Source organism: Xylaria bambusicola (genome assembly GCF_022495145.1).
Source record: "Xylaria bambusicola strain CBS 139988 unplaced genomic scaffold F5B22scaffold_35, whole genome shotgun sequence".
NCBI lineage: Eukaryota > Fungi > Ascomycota > Sordariomycetes > Xylariales > Xylariaceae > Xylaria > Xylaria bambusicola.
In genome coordinates this window covers 249,991-267,814 of record NW_025953588.1, presented here as the reverse complement: position 1 = coordinate 267,814, position 17,824 = coordinate 249,991, and the positions used below count along the sequence as shown (strand labels likewise).

At 47.3% G+C, this 17,824-nt stretch overlaps 6 protein-coding genes across 6 annotated transcripts; 3 read left to right on the top strand and 3 right to left on the bottom strand.

Annotated features, from left to right (window-relative positions):
* Window positions 1-419: 419 nt before the first annotated feature.
* F5B22DRAFT_306048 (uncharacterized protein) lies at window positions 420-1,344 on the bottom strand. Its single transcript, XM_047970581.1, has 2 exons — window positions 918-1,344; window positions 420-818 (listed from the first exon to the last, which is right to left on the bottom strand). Exons 1-2 carry the CDS (start codon window positions 1,085-1,087, stop codon window positions 530-532), a joined length of 459 nt encoding a protein of 152 aa, XP_047828820.1. The 5' UTR covers window positions 1,088-1,344; the 3' UTR covers window positions 420-529.
* A 2,117-nt stretch (window positions 1,345-3,461) lies between these two features.
* On the top strand, window positions 3,462-6,149 carry F5B22DRAFT_657809 (kinase-like domain-containing protein; the record flags this gene model as incomplete). Its single annotated transcript, XM_047980077.1, has 12 exons — window positions 3,462-3,594; window positions 3,660-4,024; window positions 4,093-4,490; window positions 4,601-4,635; window positions 4,701-4,724; window positions 4,775-4,799; window positions 4,891-5,081; window positions 5,156-5,220; window positions 5,297-5,343; window positions 5,415-5,466; window positions 5,532-5,666; window positions 5,727-6,149. The coding sequence occupies 12 exons, from the start codon at window positions 3,462-3,464 to the stop codon at window positions 6,147-6,149; spliced, it is 1,893 nt and encodes a 630-aa protein (XP_047828819.1).
* Window positions 6,150-6,296: 147 nt separating this feature from the next.
* Window positions 6,297-7,953, bottom strand: F5B22DRAFT_305997 (glyceraldehyde 3-phosphate dehydrogenase). The gene is made up of 5 exons (XM_047970580.1): window positions 7,338-7,953; window positions 6,943-7,270; window positions 6,660-6,883; window positions 6,416-6,488; window positions 6,297-6,350 (listed from the first exon to the last, which is right to left on the bottom strand). The coding sequence occupies exons 1-3, from the start codon at window positions 7,824-7,826 to the stop codon at window positions 6,681-6,683; spliced, it is 1,020 nt and encodes a 339-aa protein (XP_047828818.1). The 5' UTR covers window positions 7,827-7,953; the 3' UTR covers window positions 6,297-6,350; window positions 6,416-6,488; window positions 6,660-6,680.
* A 949-nt stretch (window positions 7,954-8,902) lies between these two features.
* On the bottom strand, window positions 8,903-11,617 carry F5B22DRAFT_637784 (terpenoid synthase; the record flags this gene model as incomplete). The annotated part of the gene is made up of 8 exons (XM_047977490.1): window positions 8,903-8,978; window positions 9,044-9,201; window positions 9,272-9,470; window positions 9,528-9,684; window positions 9,833-10,179; window positions 10,252-10,308; window positions 10,394-10,523; window positions 11,611-11,617. The coding sequence occupies 8 exons, from the start codon at window positions 11,615-11,617 to the stop codon at window positions 8,903-8,905; spliced, it is 1,131 nt and encodes a 376-aa protein (XP_047828817.1).
* Window positions 11,618-11,942: 325 nt separating this feature from the next.
* On the top strand, window positions 11,943-13,953 carry F5B22DRAFT_637783 (cytochrome P450; the record flags this gene model as incomplete). The annotated part of the gene is made up of 7 exons (XM_047977489.1): window positions 11,943-12,192; window positions 12,254-12,388; window positions 12,501-12,919; window positions 12,979-13,311; window positions 13,362-13,469; window positions 13,543-13,700; window positions 13,764-13,953. The coding sequence occupies 7 exons, from the start codon at window positions 11,943-11,945 to the stop codon at window positions 13,951-13,953; spliced, it is 1,593 nt and encodes a 530-aa protein (XP_047828816.1).
* A 1,287-nt stretch (window positions 13,954-15,240) lies between these two features.
* On the top strand, window positions 15,241-17,033 carry F5B22DRAFT_657803 (cytochrome P450 monooxygenase; the record flags this gene model as incomplete). Its single annotated transcript, XM_047980076.1, has 5 exons — window positions 15,241-15,322; window positions 15,441-15,877; window positions 15,951-15,981; window positions 16,044-16,240; window positions 16,311-17,033. The coding sequence occupies 5 exons, from the start codon at window positions 15,241-15,243 to the stop codon at window positions 17,031-17,033; spliced, it is 1,470 nt and encodes a 489-aa protein (XP_047828815.1).
* Window positions 17,034-17,824: the final 791 nt, after the last annotated feature.

Sequence of the window (17,824 nt, the reverse complement as noted above, 5' to 3'; positions counted from 1 at the left end):
AAATCAAAAAGCATCAGTACTTCAATTCGGCATACATAGATGGCATTGGAAACAGCAAGCAAGACACGGAGTTATCACACGGAAGATACCCATATACCTACAAGAACTAAAAAGGCGTTTGCATCAAATTTCATTCTTGATAATGGGTTCAGTTTTTCTGTCTCAACTGTAGCTGGAAAGAGTTCATTCATTCCACACAGGGGGTTTATAGGTATTTTTACAGCATATGTACAGCAAAGAGCAAGAGCAAATATACAGTTTGTCTTCTTGTTCATTGATCTCCGGGGTCTGGTATATCGCATCTCATAAGACAAGGCCCGTGAACGCCGAATGATGGTTGTTCTCTAGCTTTCCCGTTCCCTAAGGGTAGGTATCTTCCACCCACATGCTCGCATGTACGAATCGAATTATGAAAGGTTTTTTTGATTGCCTGCTCCAGTTCCAGAAAGGAGATGTTGTTCTGCTTCAGCACCGCTGAGTCGAGTAGTAATTGAATAACGGCTGATGACAGACTTCTATCTCAAACGCTTTATGGCGACTCGAGGGTAAAGTTGACATCTCCTGATGAAGCGCCGCCAGTGCACCTCCCGCTCATGCTTCCAGTTGGGCAGATGGCGCGGGCTGCACGAATACATTGTTCCCAACGACCCTTGCTGATGTTGATCGTGGCACCGCTCGTGGCGGTGGTAAGTGTGAATTTTGCGCTTCCAGACTGACCGACTGTACGCTCTGGTGAGCCACCGCACTTTGTGATGGAGCCAGCGATTCCTCCGCAGATGCCCAGTTCGGCTACATTTTGATCATGGAAGACGATTTTACTGGGCCGATATTAGCAGGCGGGAAGATATGCATTGGCACGAAAACCGTGATGAATACTGGCCGAAAGGGAGTAGGAACGGAAGGTATGGAAGACTTACAGGTTGGGGTCAATGCAGGTCACGTCACTGACGGCTGCTGGGTTCACTTGGGTTGTTGCTCGAAGAGCGAGGACCTCAAAGTGTTCGTTGTCAACAGTGTATCGTGGCCAGACAGGCGATGCAAAGGAGCAGACAGCGCTAGCGAGCAGAAAAATGGCAGAGTAGTGCATTGTGATCCGATCTTGTATGCTTCGAGCCTGGTACCTTTATATGTCGTTTCGTGTCTAGAAAGGGCGACAAGGTGCAAATGAAAGTTCTGGAAAAGGCACGGCAAACCGAGAGAAAGAAAGAATGACACCGGGGCCGGAAAGAAAGTGACAGACGTCGAGTCTGATGGCGTTCGAAAAGAAAGGAAGGAAACGACTGTAACCGGCAGCTGGAGAAGAGAAGTGAAGGGGAAGGGAAAGAGGGGGAAAAGAAGAGGAGGCCAACGACACAGCGACGTGATATCCAGATGCAACGGAAGATGATGGTTAAGAAAGGCAGTCGCGAGCCCCAAATCAGGTGGGTGCCAAGTGTACTTATTAGTATGAGACGAGCTCTAGTGTACTACTGTAGTGTAAGTAGTTCGACCGGGGGCCATGGACCGGGGAAGGGTGGGAGGAGCAAGGTGTAAACCTTGGCATTTTATGTCGAGATGGGTGCGTAGGTAGGAGGTACCGGTATCTGATGTAGCAAGTAGGACATGGTGTTCATTTGCGTGTATTCTACGATACCAGTCTCGCCAGTTGTACACGATGAACGGCCCTGCATAGCATATGATAAGAGAGTGTGACGATGCGGATGTAACCTGGATTTACCACCGAACACTACAGTGCTACCTGTTTCGTGCCTGTGAAGTGTATACACACAATTGAGCCGTACTACACGAAGAGGTCGCTTGCAGATTGCTTGTTGGCACCACCACCACCGGCGGCGAATGCGATTGGGGAAGCACGAACTCACCTCAGACGTGTATTGGAGATCCTTGAAGATCCACGGGCAAGGATCCCCAAACAGGCAGTCATGTTATTTCGGGACAGATCGAACAAACGAGAGCCACACTACGTAGTAGAGATATCGGTTGCAAAAAGTTGCTGAATCATCTTGCGAAGACGAGTTTCACCCGCGTCCTTGGCAGGGTCAGACCAACATGGCACAGACAGCCGTTATCATATGGAGCCTCGGGCGATTACCTGCTTGTACTTAAGGCAGTATGGCCCGTATATGCATACCTTCCTGTATATAGCCATGAGTTGTACTACTAGTAATCTCGATGTCTATACTTATACAGTCAAGGGTGGTTTCGCGATCTACAGAAGGGAGAAGACGATCTTGAGAAGGTCGGCGCGAAGCTACGTTTTCGGAAGCTCGCAATGATGATTTTCTCGCGAGATCTCCTCCCAGTTTGCTTACCTCAACTCTACATGGCTACCTACCTAGGTAGGCAAACGATGGCAGGTATCTGGCAGGTAGAACCGGGCGAAGTTAAATGTGAAACACGGAGGACTAAGTATCACGGGGGGCTAGCGCCGGAAACGGGAGGAGGTTGAGACGGAGGGGTGTGTCTAAATTGGGCCGGGCGTGGGGAAGAATATGGGAACTGTGTTCTTCACATGACATGATAGGTGGCTTTTCACTCATTAAGCTACGTGCACACCCTGTATTAAAACTGAGACGCCTCAACTTGAAACACGCAGGACCCTCTGAGGAGCTCTTACAGAGTACATAGTACAGAAGACCTTGGCCCCCTAAACCTGATCAGGCCACATCTGGCAACTCGCAAAGTGGTTAAAGATAGCTGCCCCTGTGCCACAATCCTGTCACACTCTCAACTCTGTCGAAATAAGAAGGCCGAGCATCTCAATGATGATTATAATCATTGTTGGTACTCGGCTTACCTGCTGTCATTCAAGCAAAGTCTAGTCCGTGTTTTGACAGGCCTAGAATATCTTTACCACACACAATCACACATATAATATCCCAATGCACAAAAAAACATACAAGAAAATACTTTGATGATCGAGAGATATGCTATTTAATAGCTGATACTTTGTTTTTCTCTCTTTTTCCAGTTCACCCAAAACCATACTGCGTTGCTTTGCTATACTCTATCATGAGGATATTCAAGCGTTATCATCATATAGGTAGGCGGAATTTCTTTCGTGTATCTAACTATAAGGAGACGGAGAAGGGCGCCTGAGACACGATGCAACTTTATCTAGAGAATGGCTTATCAAAGCAGCGCTGAGGCTAGAAGGTAGTTAGTATCCTGTATATATACAACGAAAGCCAGCTCTTGTATCGTGATAATAGAAATTGGCAAAAATAAATCGATGCATGCGACAGAAGTGGACAAAGAACAACTATTAAAATTACATTGTTTACTGCTTTAGTTCTGGTATGTAACTTCGTGGCCACGGCTGTGAAAACATCAAGATCCTTTGTCTTCGTAGCATGATACTCCCACTGTACAACTGCCCAGGTACAATAAGCAATGGTGAAGTCAGCTATGCTCCTATACCCACGAGAAAGACTGCCTAGGTTGAAGTATATACAGAAGATATGGCGACCCCGGAAAGCTTCTGGGAAAGAACACTTCGCAGCGATGGGTGGTTTTTTCAAATGTATCGGCGAAAGAATTGGCCAACCCACCATCTAGGACGAAATACGTTACGGAATTTTCGACATCTATGGGGTGAGTTGCGCCTCATTCCACGCTGAACCATACTTGGTAGTCCCTGCTAACTCCTGAGATGGTAGTGAACCGTCAACTACCGCGACCCGGCCGAGTCAGGCGCGAACCCCCTCTATCAAGGCCCCCTAAAAGAGTGCCCGTTTTGAGAGCACGCGGAAATCCCAATCTCCATGGGCCAGAGCCGAGGCGAGGCAAAGGACGAAAGAGTTTTCGAGAAGCAAGGAAGGTATTTAACTCGGCCCGCACGTACTTCTCTGAAGCCTCCCCGCGCTTAGCGCTGGTCAAAGCCTTGGGATATGGTGGGAATGGAGTTGTAATCAAATGCCACTATAGGAGAGATGAGTCCACCCCGGTTTTCACGTTGGTTATGAAGTTGTCGCTGCATGGCTGGGACGCGCCCGAGATATATACAGAAGAGAAGATCACAGAAGTAGGTTATCTATTGATAATTCTCATGCGTCGCAACTTGATACACGCTAAGGCGGTGCTTTATATCAGATTTTCAATCGTGGCGCGCATTTTATCCAGGTTATACCACGAGACAGGATCAACTTTCCGCCCCTAGAGCCACACGTCATACCAACCCGCCGTTGGGAGGATACGAGTGAGTCGGAAAGTGACAGCGGAGACGAGTCTTATGGCGACGAACCGACTCAGAAAGTCAAAATCAATGCGACCAAAACAAGAAGACAGAAGCGGGCTGCTATGAATCCATTTGTGCTTGCGAGAAGACATAAAGAATGGGTTAAGCGAAATAGCAGGTTGGAAGATTTGGAATATGATAGAGAAACGTACAGGGACGACCCATATGCGGATCCCGCATTACAGGTCAACCGTAAAGACTTTTTGCTACTGGAGTTCGTCGAGAACGGTGACCTCGAAACACTTCTTGCGAGGTGAGGCCTGGATGCTTCAATGGAGAGCTGCTTAGTTTTGGCTTTTCGTTTCTCCTAAGCTGTAATATTGGTTGAAATCTAAGCTGATCGAATCATCACATTGTGTTTAGGGTCAATCAACAAGGAACGATTATTCCGAATCGAGGTAAGCAAAGGGTGTCTGAATCGATACAAGCTTGACTTCAGAATCGCTGATTCCTGATGATATAGTGCTGTGGGGGTTTTGGCTTTGCCGTAAGTTACAATTAGCTCGATGATATTAATGTGACTGACAATATTTCTAGTAACCCAAGCCTGTCTAGGCATGCAGTACGTTCTTACAACCCTATTTGTACTAGATCTTCTTGCCGAATATATAAGGCATACATTAGGCATTGAATTGACGCATACCAATATGCAGATATCCACCCCGTAAATTTCACCCAGGCCGACATGAAGACCACCCCATCTTGAGACCCGATGGATTGCCTGACTACGATATGACAACAACGGGCAAGCGAGTAGGTGATGACCTATTCGAGCAAGAACCGGCCCCAAGACGGCGATGGGCTGTCAAACGCATTGTGCATTTCGACATTGACCCTAAAAATAGTGAGTGATATTACCGAAATCGCGGCTTGTCAAAGAAAAACCTCTTCTCGCAGATTTGACTGAGAATCAAACAGTTTTGGTGGGAGGTCTGGATGCCGGCGCAAGAGATAATGAGCACCTACTCGTTCCAAGACTCAAGGTACGTGGTTTACCGCGAAAAATCGACCGGAGAGCAAGTCGACGTGTCGAGAACTAACTAATGGTTTGTAAAACAGCTGGCGGATTTCGGGCTCGCGGATCCGGTGAAGCCAAATAAAAGCAAGTGAGTCCGTTGAGCCTTCTCACAATTTATAACAATCCAATGCTTTGGTGAAATCTCATGAGATATCATAGTCAGTATTATAGAAATTTAAGAATGCGAAACAAAATGGGTTATTACGCACCCGTGAGTCCCAGCGGCCCTAAAATACGGCAGTTTGATATGGCATACTAAGACCACTCTCGTCATAGGAACAATTCGGAGCCGACTGGGATTATGTGAAAAGGCCGGATGACGGGTTAATAAGGGAACATGGCCCTGAGCTTTCCGAACAGCCGGTCGCTGGAAACTACGGCTCCCATACAAACGTGTGGGGGATAGCTCTAGTAAGCCCGCCTTCCGGGTCTCCGTCGTCCGGCATATCTGACTTTTATTAATTCTCGCAGACCATGTGGCAACTCATCACAGGATACGAAGTCCCAGTGTCCCTTCCTTTCCAACTGTCACGCGTGCCACAGACCCAGATGCCAAATCACTACTGCATCGGCATCCTCACAGAGCGCCAATACGACAGAGTTGACCGCGAACTTAGAGAGACTGTCGCTAAATGCCTCGCTCACGAACCAAGATATCGTCCTCAGCCGCGGACGCTTGTGCAGCAGGCAAAGAGGGGCATCTCGAAACGGTTTCAGGGCGAGACAGATGCTTATATACGTCAATGGGTTCAGGATGTTATATTCGACCCGCCTCCACCTCCGCCACGAAATATGCCTCAACAAGGCGGGGGCATCGCTGCTGCTTCGGCACCCCCTGGAGAACAAGCCCAAGATGATGCTGCTTCTACTGTCCGGGGAGGTAGCGTACCTTAAGGGTAATGTACCAAAAGGATTGTCTATAGGAACATGTACATCATATTCTTTAAGAATAATTTCTTAAATTGTAGATATCGACTTACTGGAGCATGCGTTGCGAGAACAATCGAGTTCCAAGGTGTCATGGACCATAGTATTATAGATTTCAATAAGCATGTCCTGATGCAAGATAGACAGGCAGTGTCGCCATCATCGCGCCTGTGGTAATAAATCAGTCACCATTGCAAACTACTAATTAGATATGCATGATTAATTTCATGTACCTCGTATATAATTGCAAAAGCTGGGTCTGGAACAGGCCAAATCCCAGAACGAAACATTATATCCCAACTGTGACTTTAGATGCAATTATTAGACTAGGGCTCCTCATCGACATTCTTTAAAATATAGTCATGCCACACGAGAAGGGCGTGCTAATTACAAACGGTTTTCTTTTTTCTTCTTTAGTTTCATCTAATTATTACCCAGTGAATTCACGAACCTGTCCAAACCAAGTCCACGACATACCAATTAGAAATGATAGGCATTCTATTTGCCGGCATCCGCCTTGGCGACATAGGCGACCAGGTCCAACACACGTCGGCTATAGGCATACTCATTGTCGTACCAAGCAACCAACTTGACGAAGTTGTCGTTGAGGGAAATTCCGGCCTTGGCGTCAAACACAGCCGAGTTCGTGTTGCTAGTGAGATCGCGGGAAACAACGTCGTCTTCAGTATAACCGAGAATGCCTGATGGGTGTTTGGTTAGTATGCTGGGTACTGTGACAGAGTTATCAGGGAGATGTCACCTTTGAGGGGACCTTCAGAAGCTTCTTTGATAGTGGCCTTGATGTCGCTGTACGAAGCACCTTTCTCAATTCGACAGGTAAGGTCGACTACTGATACGTTGACAGTAGGAACGCGCATAGAAAGGCCAGTAAGCTTGCCCTGGAGATCAGGAATGACTTTGCCGACGGCCTTGGCAGCGCCGGTGCTGCTGGGGATAATGTTGGTGGCAGCAGCACGTCCACCGCGCCAGTCCTTGGAGGATGGGCCATCAACAGTCTTCTGCGTGGCAGTATAGGCGTGGATTGTAGTCATGAGGCCTTCGATGATGGTGTACTTATCATGGACGACCTAAGCAGACTGCTATTAGTTGGACACGACCCACGATTATTGGATAGCTCGTAGGGTAATCAATCACCTTGGCTAGGGTAGCGAGACAGTTGGTGGTGCACGAAGCATTGGAGATGACGTCGGCTTTCCCATCGTACTTATCTTCGTTGACGCCCATCACGTACATGGGGGCGTCGGAGGATGGGGCAGAGATGATGACTTTCTTGGCACCACCCTGGAGATGGGCCTTGGCCTTGTCGGTGGTGGTGAAGACACCGGCGGACTCAACGATGTATTCAGCTCCAGACTCGCTCCAAGGGATGGATGCGGGGTCACGCTCTTGCGTGAATTTAATGAGCTTCCCGTTGATGGTCAGACCCTTGCCGTCCTCGGCGACCTCGACGGTGCCGTCAAAGGTACCGTGGACGCTGTCATACTTGAACATATACACGGCGTAGTGGGTTTCGATGAAAGGGTCATTGACGTGAACGACCTCGATATCGGGGTGGTTCACAGCATTGCGAAGAACGATGCGGCCGATGCGGCCAAAGCCGTTGATGCCCACCTTGACGGCCATTGCGTGCTCTAGTTAGATGAACGAGAAGATGCGAAGGAGTTGGGAATATTGCGTTGGGCAGTGAGGATTGGGGACAGTCTTGATTGAAAAGAGAAAGGGCAAGAGAATAAGAGACTTCTGTTGGCACCAGGAAGGGGATTGAGGAGATTGCGAAGGGTAGGGGAGGTAATGATAAGCGTGAAGGTGGCGGGGTTCAAAAGCCTCAAAGTTGTGATGAGGAAGGAGGAGGGGGGGGGGTTAAGTAAGGTGGGCAGTCATGCCACGCCAAAGCGGCCGGGCGGGAATCGCGGGACAGGCCGAGTCAAGAAGGGAGAGGAGGGGCCCGGAGATATTGATGTTACGTGCATGTAGGTACGCATGTAGGTATCTCGGGTGTATGTAGGTGTGTAGATCTTGGGCCACCTTCGCTTCCAATGCCGAAAAGGCAACCATCGACTGGGAGGGTGGGTTATCATCTACATAGCCACCTGGACAGTATGTAGGTACATAACTGCAGAGGAATGAGTGGGGTGACGTGATGTGATGAGCGTCAGACTCTCGGCTACCATTGTTTTTACTCGCCTCAGGGCTAGGTGTGTGTGCAAAGGAAACTGACGTCTATGACACGAGGTTGTTCCTGAGAAAGATGCGTCACGATATCAGTCAAGTCATGCTGCCATGTATCTAATCTCCTCAAGAAGCAACAACTACATAAAGCTGAGGTGGCCTCGGCCGAACAGGTGGTGGCCGTGCCCGGTCGTGGGGTTTATCGCTCGGCGCATTCCGACCATGTCCTATACCTCCGAATTCTCTGTCCATAGCCAAACAGAGCGGATTATGCAACGGCCGCCTGTGACCAGTTCATCGACATCGATGGCCTTGTAATCGATTCTACGCAGGAGGGGCCGTGGCACAATTACATAAGTCTCAACAGTTGCTTAGATAGTTCATGTCATATGGAATAATATTCGAACTACGTAATCTGCCATGTTACCAATTCTAGATCAAGGAGCTGTCAATCTTCATTTCTCTTCATGTCCCATACTATCCGCGAGCCATTGTTACGAGCTCTTCCGAAATTCGAGCAAACAGCTTCCCTACACTACCTGGATGGTCATGCCTCCGTCCTCATCGCGGGGAACGTCCCCAAGGCCGTAGCGAGTAGTCACAAGACTGTTGGTGTAATTAGTGTTAGCATATACTCGAACGGTAAGTCAAGCAAGACGAAGTCAACAAACCTCCAAAGAAGATTGGCCGTCTGGTTGTGCCGGCACCCCTCGATGTAATACTCGACATCGGCCAAGACATCCGGCTGCTTCTCCTTAACAATCGCCAGCAAGTCCCGAGCTGACTCGTCGTGACGATCAATGTTTTTCTGGAGCTCATGGCAAGTATCCTAAGAATTATTGGTCTAGTTAGAGACGATCATGTTTGGGAGCTTGGCTAGCATTCATGCGTATACGAACCGCGATGGCTTCTTGGACGGTGAATCCCTTGTTGTAGACCAACACCGGGACGATACTGTCGATATCGCCGTGCTTGATCTCCTTCTTTAGCGAAATCATGTCATTCGACAGGGACATGTTCAGGTTGACCTCGCGCCAGATGTCCATCATCTTGCTGTGGGTCATGATCCAGCGGGGGATATTCTGCCCATCGGCAAATCTATAGCCCCTAGTTTAGCAATGTCGTTGGGAAAAGGCAAGGGGGATCAAGTCATACTCATTTAATGCAAGCATGGAGGTGACGGCGCTTGTTCCAAGTCGGGTCTCCCAGTATTGCTCAGGAGTGGGAATGACGCCGGTCAGCTTTCGGCCCTGTTCGCGTTGCTGGCAGTCCATGTAGTAGTAAATCTCGTCCACGAAAACCATAATCTGGTCTAGAGATATTTTAGTTCGGCGTTGTACGAGGGTGTGAATATAGAACAAATATTTGTCACAATTGTTTGGACCGAGGCTCCAGTATTCTTCCAAAGAATCATTTGTCCACCAACGGCAACAGTAAGGGTATCACATATATTTGCTTACCTTTGTTGTACACCTTCTGAAGCTCTGCACCGATGACGTCCAAACTTCGGATCAGAGGTCGGTTGGGCTTGTTGTTATCAAAATCCCACTTGTCAGTCTCTTCGTTCCCAACACCAAGGGCATAGCGCACGAAGTGGTACGACTCGTCTCTGAACTGGTTGGCATTGGGGAGGTTGATGAATAGTTCCGAAGTAGACTGGTCAATTTCATCGTCCCAGGTGAAGAGCCAGAGGAACCAGAATGTGCAAGTTCGAAGTCTGTCCAGGCTAGCACGAGGCCACCATAATGATGACAGGAGGCCATAATCACCCTTAATCAGGGCCACTGCTCTTGCAGGAGGATACAGCCTATATTCGCGGACAACATTCTAAGTCAGAAAGTGTTCCGAATATCCTTTGTTTATGTGTGCTTAGACCTACTCCTTGATACGGGCATCAAGGGCCACTTTCAGATGATAGTAATTCGGGTTGACCTTGCTGTTTGTGTTTCACGTTAGCATTTATCCATGCTATTCAGAGACTAAAGGTTTAGACAGTAGAAGCATGTGCTATGAAGACATACTCAGGCCAGTGCTTATAGGGCCCCTGTAGGTTGGGTAGATAGTAAGGCTTTGCTAGAAGCTTAGATGATAGTCCGATTCTGGGGTCATCTTTAGGTCGTGGATCATCCACAGGTCTTGAGAGTAGGGTTGCTGGAGACATTTTAAGAACAACGAGCTGCTTAACCCGTAAATGTTAGAGTTGGATGGGATAATTGTGCGGTGAAGTAGAACTGTCGAAGTCAATACTTATAGACAGAGTCACTCTTTTAAATGATCCAAGGTGCGTCTCCTAGTTACTGATTAGTGAAATGAGTCCGCACACCCTTTCCTTTCCCCTCTCAGCAATGCTATCGGCCGAGTTTGAGAAAGCACTGCCACGCGTGCCCATCAACACCTACTTGATGTATTTTCGCCCACAATGCTCAGTGTCTACAGGTTCCTTCACACGGTCTTTCCATGTTATCACCTGCATTAACCGAAACGTGCATACAGCGTATCCATACAGGAGAAGATAGTGGCAGGCATAAAACAACGCATTTATTGGACTCTGCATAGGGTCTCGAAGGGCTGTATCAATGATTGGAGAGCCTGCATAAAATCTCACGATGCTTTGCGGCAATACCATGACTGAACATGGACTAACAGTTGCGTGGTCCAGTGGCCAACCCCACAACTTCGCAAACAGTATACCCTCAAAGATAGATCTGCATGCTGTAGTCTCGGTCGGTCTAGACACTTGATACACAGTAATTATGGTGAATCATTATAAATCATTCGTATAGTTTATCAACAATTATTGTGATAAGTTCGGGTCAGAAGAGGTCTAAACACAAATTTTACACCCCACCCAACCACCAACCCTCTACAACTGGAGTAACCGACTAATACTTAGCCAAATGAAATAGGAGAGCCAGTAAATAATTAAAAGAGATATTTATTAAAGGATTCGAATTTATACACACACACATATATATATGTATATAAACCTTGGAACTAATAATTTATTTTATTATTTTCTTATTAAAGGCTATTTAATAAGTAGCTTGCTAGTAGAGAATTAAAGGATTAATCGCATTTGGGGATGTGAAATCTTAGCTTTGACTCCCTTTTTTCTGGAGACCATCGGTCCAAACCACCCTTGCACAACAAGCCTTGCTAACTCCGGGAGCCCCGCTTAAGAGCGAAGAAGCGACAGAGGCCGATGCCAGTTATGTATCTACACAGTACAGCTAGGTACACTTCATGGTGGCACCAAGAACAGACCGAGCGATCCTGGCCTCGGAATCTATCCTGTCATCCAGGGGCTTCGATAGCGCGACCGATACGCAAAGATTTGAGTAGACGACTGTCTTGTGTGTTTCGAAGTTTACCAAGTGATAGTGAGGGCGTTCGTACTTAGACCTAATTGCGATATCTTTTCCTCCTTACCTAGTTCTCACAAATATCCTCCGTGCTATATCCTACTGCCCTATCTTCTTCGGAACCCTTTTTTATAGTCCTGGCATTGGGTACCTCCCTCAGATAGTACATCACCGTTGTGTACTAAACTATAGTCATTGCCCAATCACAATGGCTAATATGTTAAGTCTTGAAAGGTCCGCATTGTTGGTGCAAGTATCATGGTGGTTGGCGTTGCCCATTCTTGCTATCTTGTATGGCTGTTTTCTGGTCGTATACCGCCTTTATCTTCACCCTTTAGCCAAGTTCCCTGGTCCCAAGCTCGCTGCAAGTACGAAGTGGTACGAGTTTTACTATGATGTAGTAAAGAGCCCTGGCGGGCAGTTCTTTTACAAGTTGAGCGAGATGCACGACAAGTACGGTAAGTGTCACGAGAAATGGCTTGAGGTTGCAAATGCTTCTAGTAGCTGACACAGCATTAGGGCCTATTGTTCGGCCTAATCCTCATGAAATTCACATTCGCGATCCTGCATTCTTCGACACTCTTTATGCTCCAAACCCGACTGTCCGGCACAAATATCCCCCTTCTACAGAGATGGCGGGGCTACCATTTGGCAGTAAGTCGCTAGGAAAACTCATTCCTATTCATATTCTCATCGTAGGCCCTATCGGCCGCAATGTTACTACTTCCTAGTGAAAAGAAATGTGCGCTGAGTGAATGTTTCACAGCACACGGCACAGTGGACCACCACGCCCATAAACAGCGTCGCATGGCCAACTCACGGATGTTCTCGAAACGCGCTGTTGCAAGTGCGCAAAGTCTGATACATGGACACATCGAAAAGTTGGCCCAAATTTTTGAATCAAAATGCGGCACGGACGAGCCAATAGACATGCAGACAACGTTTTTAGCCTATACAACCGATGTTATCTATCACTACATGTTCAACATTCAAGCTGGATACCAAAACAACCCCGAAGCTGCCAAAAGTTGGAGGCATTCAATGGAAGCCGTGGCTCAAGCAACGCCCTTCTCTAAACAATTTCCGTGGCTTAACGCAAGGTTACTAACGCTCCCAACCTGGATACTGCAGCCCATACTTAAGCAGATCCAGCCTGACCTAGCAGGACTATTGGGGGCGCATAAGGTCAGTCATCGGTCATCTCCCATCGACTATTGATTCACAGCCATCCCTAACTGCCATAGCTTATGGCCGATATCGTTTCATCTTACATTAAGGACCGAAACTCCCAGGACATGAAGTCAGGCAAAGAGGATGTTAAACCGGAGACAATATTCCACTCTATCGATCAAAGTAACCTCCCCTCTATTGAGAAAACACCGCTTCGTTTGTACCAGGAAGGTCTGACGGTACTCTTCGCGGGAGGCGAAACGGGGTCAAGGCTTTTAGCCCACACCATTTTCCACTTACTTCAAAACCCGGATGTCCTGATTAAAGTTAAGCAAGAGATTATTGAGGCAGCAGGCGACTCCAACCAAGTACCCGATGTCAAGATTCTGGAAACTCTACCTTGGCTTGTCAGTAAGAGAATCGCTCGTACCCAAGCAATGCTAACACATCATGACAGGCCGCATCAGTACGAGAGTCGCTACGATTAAGGGCAGCAACTACATCTCGACTCCCACTTGTCCTAAACCAAGATTTGTTTTACAAAGACTGGTTGATCCCTGCAGGGGTAAGATCGCCTTACTCTGGCCATGAACAGTATCAGTTCGAAAGGGACATACTAATAATATACAAAAATGTAGACGCCTGTTAGTATGACTCATAGTGACATTCTTCACAACGATGAAATATTCCCAGAGGCTATGAAGTTCAAACCGGAGAGGTGGTTCAATCCTACTGAGCAACAAAAGAGAATGTACGTACCTTTTGGCAAGGGTACAAGGATGTGCATTGGCGTAGAGTAAGTGCAGCCCCCTCTTGACGACATGAACTGGCCAAGTAGATAGCGCTTACATCTAAACAGATTTGCCTATATTGAGATGTACATGTCATTGGCTACTATTATGTGTCGCTTCGACCTTGAACTCTTTGACACTACCTGGGAACGAGATGTTGCCTATTCAAGGGACTGTTTCCTGGGCGAGGCTTCCCCTTCTAGTCAGGGGATCCGTGTAAAGGTCCGCGGGGACAGCAAGCGATTCAAGAAAGACTGAGTGGGTAGGTAGGACCAGTTTTCAATGCGAGATTAGCGTTTGCGGTTTACGTCCTATCTTTGTCTTTAGTTCAGTATCATACTGGCGAAGATACGACATGTGGATCTCCCCTCTTCCTCTCTCAAAGTAACATACGGATTTAGCATTCACATAATCATTATAAATCATGCTGATCCATATTTACCTTCAAGATATTCTACTGCTATGTGATGAACATGTAAAGAAAGTAGCTTGTATAAATTATGACCGTATCAAAGCAGTTCGCCTAATGAGACATGGAAGCAAAGTACATCGAAAGCCCCCCGCAATGACTGAATATTTATTATCGTTATTACGTCATACCTTTACCGCAACATTGAAAATTGTGTAATTTTCATTAAATGACTCTAGACTTTTGACCCTAACAAATCCTGGTAGATATAATTATGTAGCAGGAGTGCAGTATTAAACTATAAAACCTTAAAAACGACGTTATCAGGTCGGGAACATGACCGCCTACACTTACCATATATGGTACTGTGACAAATATGCATGAAAAATCCCCACCAAGGCTAGAGATACGCATAGACTCCCACATAGCCGTAGGTGGGTGAATACAAGATTATTCATAGAGAACAGAAAGGAAAACCCACAGTAGCTTCTATACTCCAACTATCCGAAACTCTTATACGTCATACATATGTAACTAATCGAAGGCGTTCGTTGCTGCATATATACTACCCACGTAATAAGGCACTGTTATATCCTGGCAGTACTATCCTAGCATCAATCTTACGGTAGCTTAGGCCACAGTAATGCCACCCTTGAACTGGGTCAGGGTTTCATAATTAGTATATACATCAGTATATATATTAAGCTTTAAATTTAACCTAATAGGTATATTTTAAATTTATATAAAGATAGTAAGTTAATACTCTTAATATTCATAATTAATATTTTTTGTTATCAAGATATTGACGTCGTAATTTGCGCTTATCAAGCATTTTATGAAGCGTGAAAACTCAACCCGCCAGCCTGTAACAGTATGATCTATCCTATCCTAGTAAGGTTCTGAAGTACACAGTGCTCCCTGCGTGATAGTTTCCCAGGGTTTTCACATGCGGAATTCGGCCCCCGAACAACAATGATGGTGGGTTTCCCAGGTTTCCGGGGTTTGCTATGTAGGGGCCGGGTTGCTCTCAGTCATCCACTGTTCTCTATGTTTATTCCCCCTGCCTTTCATCCCCGTTCACTTTTCCGTTCCCACTTCAAGCCGTTCTCAATTCAGGAAGAATAGCTGCTGCAAAGATGGCTATCCAGCTCGCCGGAGTGGTTGCGAACCACAACACGCTGCTCTATGTTGTTCCAATTCTATTCGTGATAGGAGTGAGTAAAATATATTATCATCTACGGACTCAGATGAAATTTCCATATTGACATTGATGCTCAGTGGGCGATCTATCATCTCAGTCATGGGTTTTACAATCTATTCTTGCACCCTTTACGAGACTACCCCGGCCCTCTGATATCAAGGGCCTCAACCCTATGGTACTCTCGGGCGCTGGGTAGAGGCACCATAGCACAAGATCTTCTTGCTCTTCATGAAAAGTACGGCGATACTGTCCGGATCACACCCGATGAAATTTCCTTCATCGACCCCCAGAACTGGAAGCAGATCTACGGTTACCGTACCAGCCCAGCTGGGAAAGTTGAGATGATCAAAGATCCACGCTACCACGATACGGTCAAACCAACTGTCACCATCTTGACGGGAAACGATGCCGAGCACACATACTTTCGAAAAATTCTTTCGCCGCCGTTCTCTGAGATCTCTCTGAAGAAAAACGAGTGGATTCTGCACCGCTTTGTTGATAAATTTATTGCTCGCGTCAAGGACGCAGGCGATAACGGTAAGAAGCCGGTGGACATTGTTGACTGGTTTAACGTAAGTTCCTCAACTTAAAGTAATCATTCTATGGCATTCAGCGTGCTACGTAGCTGACACCTTCATTTACCAGTATCTTACCTTTGACATCATTGGTTATCTCGGTAAGTCACCGTCATTCTGATATTGGCTAAGCGAGCTGAGACTCACCATTGTGCAAACTCAGCATACGGAGAAGACTTTAATTGCCTGGGAGAATCCAAGCTGCACGAGTGGATTGATTGTAGTCTGGCGATTGCCGGCCTGATGACCCTTGGCCAGTCCGCCCGCCAGCTCCCCTACCCTTTTGACAAACTGTACAAGTGGATGTTCATTCCTGACTCAATATACCGCCGTACCAAGACTCACAGAGACCTTGTTGATGTAAGCTCGATTCTAGCTCATATACGCGTTTGTCTGAATGATAAGTCAAGTCCTAACTTCAGTCCTACAGCAAAAAGTCCACACCCGCCTCGGTCATAATCCAGAGCATATGGACTTTCTCCAGAAATTAGTCGAGCTGCGAAAAGATGAGAAGATGGAATTCGGCACACTGTCGGAACACGCCTCGCTGCTAACTATTGGCGGCAGCGAGACGACGGCTACGCTTTTGTCCGGTGCCATTTACTTCCTAGCCCTGAATCCAGAGGTATACGCCAAACTGAAACGGGAGATACGCACGACATTCGCCAAGGAGGAGGATATGACTCTGCTTCGACTGTCGCAGTGCGCGTACCTCCTCGGCGTCGTAGAGGAGACGCTCCGTATGTACCCACCGTCTCCAGCGAACCACACGCGGATGGTGCCTGAGGGCGGGGCTGTGCTCGAGGGTAAGCACATCCCAGGCGGGCTCTGCGTGAGCATGCCCATGTTCGCGTCGTTCAACGCCAGCAGCAACTGGGTGGAGCCGCGGGTGTTCGCGCCGGAGCGTTGGACGGGCGAAAACCCGGACAAATACGCGCGCGACCGCAAGGAGGCGCTGAAGCCGTTCTCGTATGGCCCGCGGAACTGTCTCGGGCAGCAGCTCGCCAACCACGAGGTGCGCTTGATCTTGGGTAAGGTGGCGTGGCACTTTGACCTCGAGCTCATGGAGGCATCGCGGGGCTGGGAGAAGCAGATCAGCTACACTTTCTGGGAGAAGCACCGGCTATGGGTCAAGATGAAGTCTGTGACGTAGGTGGTGGTTTGGTTAGATCTTCCGTTCTGACTTACTTAGTTGCACGCACGTTCAATGCGGACCATGCCCTTCTACTTTGAATTCAACGTCTGTTTTCACCTGAGCTCTACCAGCCTACTTTACTGCTCTATCCACTGTATTCCTGGATTAGACGCCAACAAAAAATGCATACGCAGTTTGATGCCGCGTAAACTTGACCTACACGTACCTATCCCGGGTGTTTTCTGACAGGCTAAGGTAGCCTTCGTCTAAGTAAGACCCACGATCCTTGTGTCTCCACAGCTAGGTACATACCTAGGTAGTACTATGTAGGTAATTAGCCGAACGTCGTATTGTTCTAGGTACCTATACCTAAGTAGAATCCCTTGGCACTCTAGCTTACCTACGAATAGCTTGCTCGGGCTCTGCCGACGGCTTTCGGCAGTATATACCTACCTGCATACTTATGTATGTAGGTACCTAATGTACTAGGTACCTAGGTAGGTAGTAGATATATGTACATATGTACCTAGGGGTTGTCATAGCAGATAAGAGAGAAGGTTATCTGAACAGATCTGACTGCGGATCTCACTTTCTCACTTAGTTCTATTAGTTTGATCAGACCATTCAGTACACAAACTACCGATGTACCTACCTACAGTAGGTAGGTAGGTAGGCAGATAGCGAAGTTGTATCAACATTGGTATGATAGGATGTACCGGTACTTAGGTTAAGTAGGTATTGAGGTACCCATGTACCTGGAGATAGGTATGGAAGTAAGTAAGCCAAAAGAGAAGGACCACAGTAGCCAA

Excerpts from the sequence above, each read along its gene's own strand:
- F5B22DRAFT_306048 (XM_047970581.1), bottom strand. The coding sequence starts at position 1,087 with ATGCACTACTCTGCCATTTTTCTGCTCGCTAGCGCTGTCTGCTCCTTT. Across the intron at positions 819-917 it reads ACCTGCATTGACCCCAACCT|TAAAATCGTCTTCCATGATC; the intron begins GTAAGTCTTCCA and ends ATATCGGCCCAG.
- F5B22DRAFT_305997 (XM_047970580.1), bottom strand. The coding sequence starts at position 7,826 with ATGGCCGTCAAGGTGGGCATCAACGGCTTTGGCCGCATCGGCCGCATC. Across the intron at positions 7,271-7,337 it reads GTCTCGCTACCCTAGCCAAG|GTCGTCCATGATAAGTACAC; the intron begins GTGATTGATTAC and ends CAGTCTGCTTAG. Across the intron at positions 6,884-6,942 it reads TTCTGAAGGTCCCCTCAAAG|GCATTCTCGGTTATACTGAA; the intron begins GTGACATCTCCC and ends AACACCCATCAG.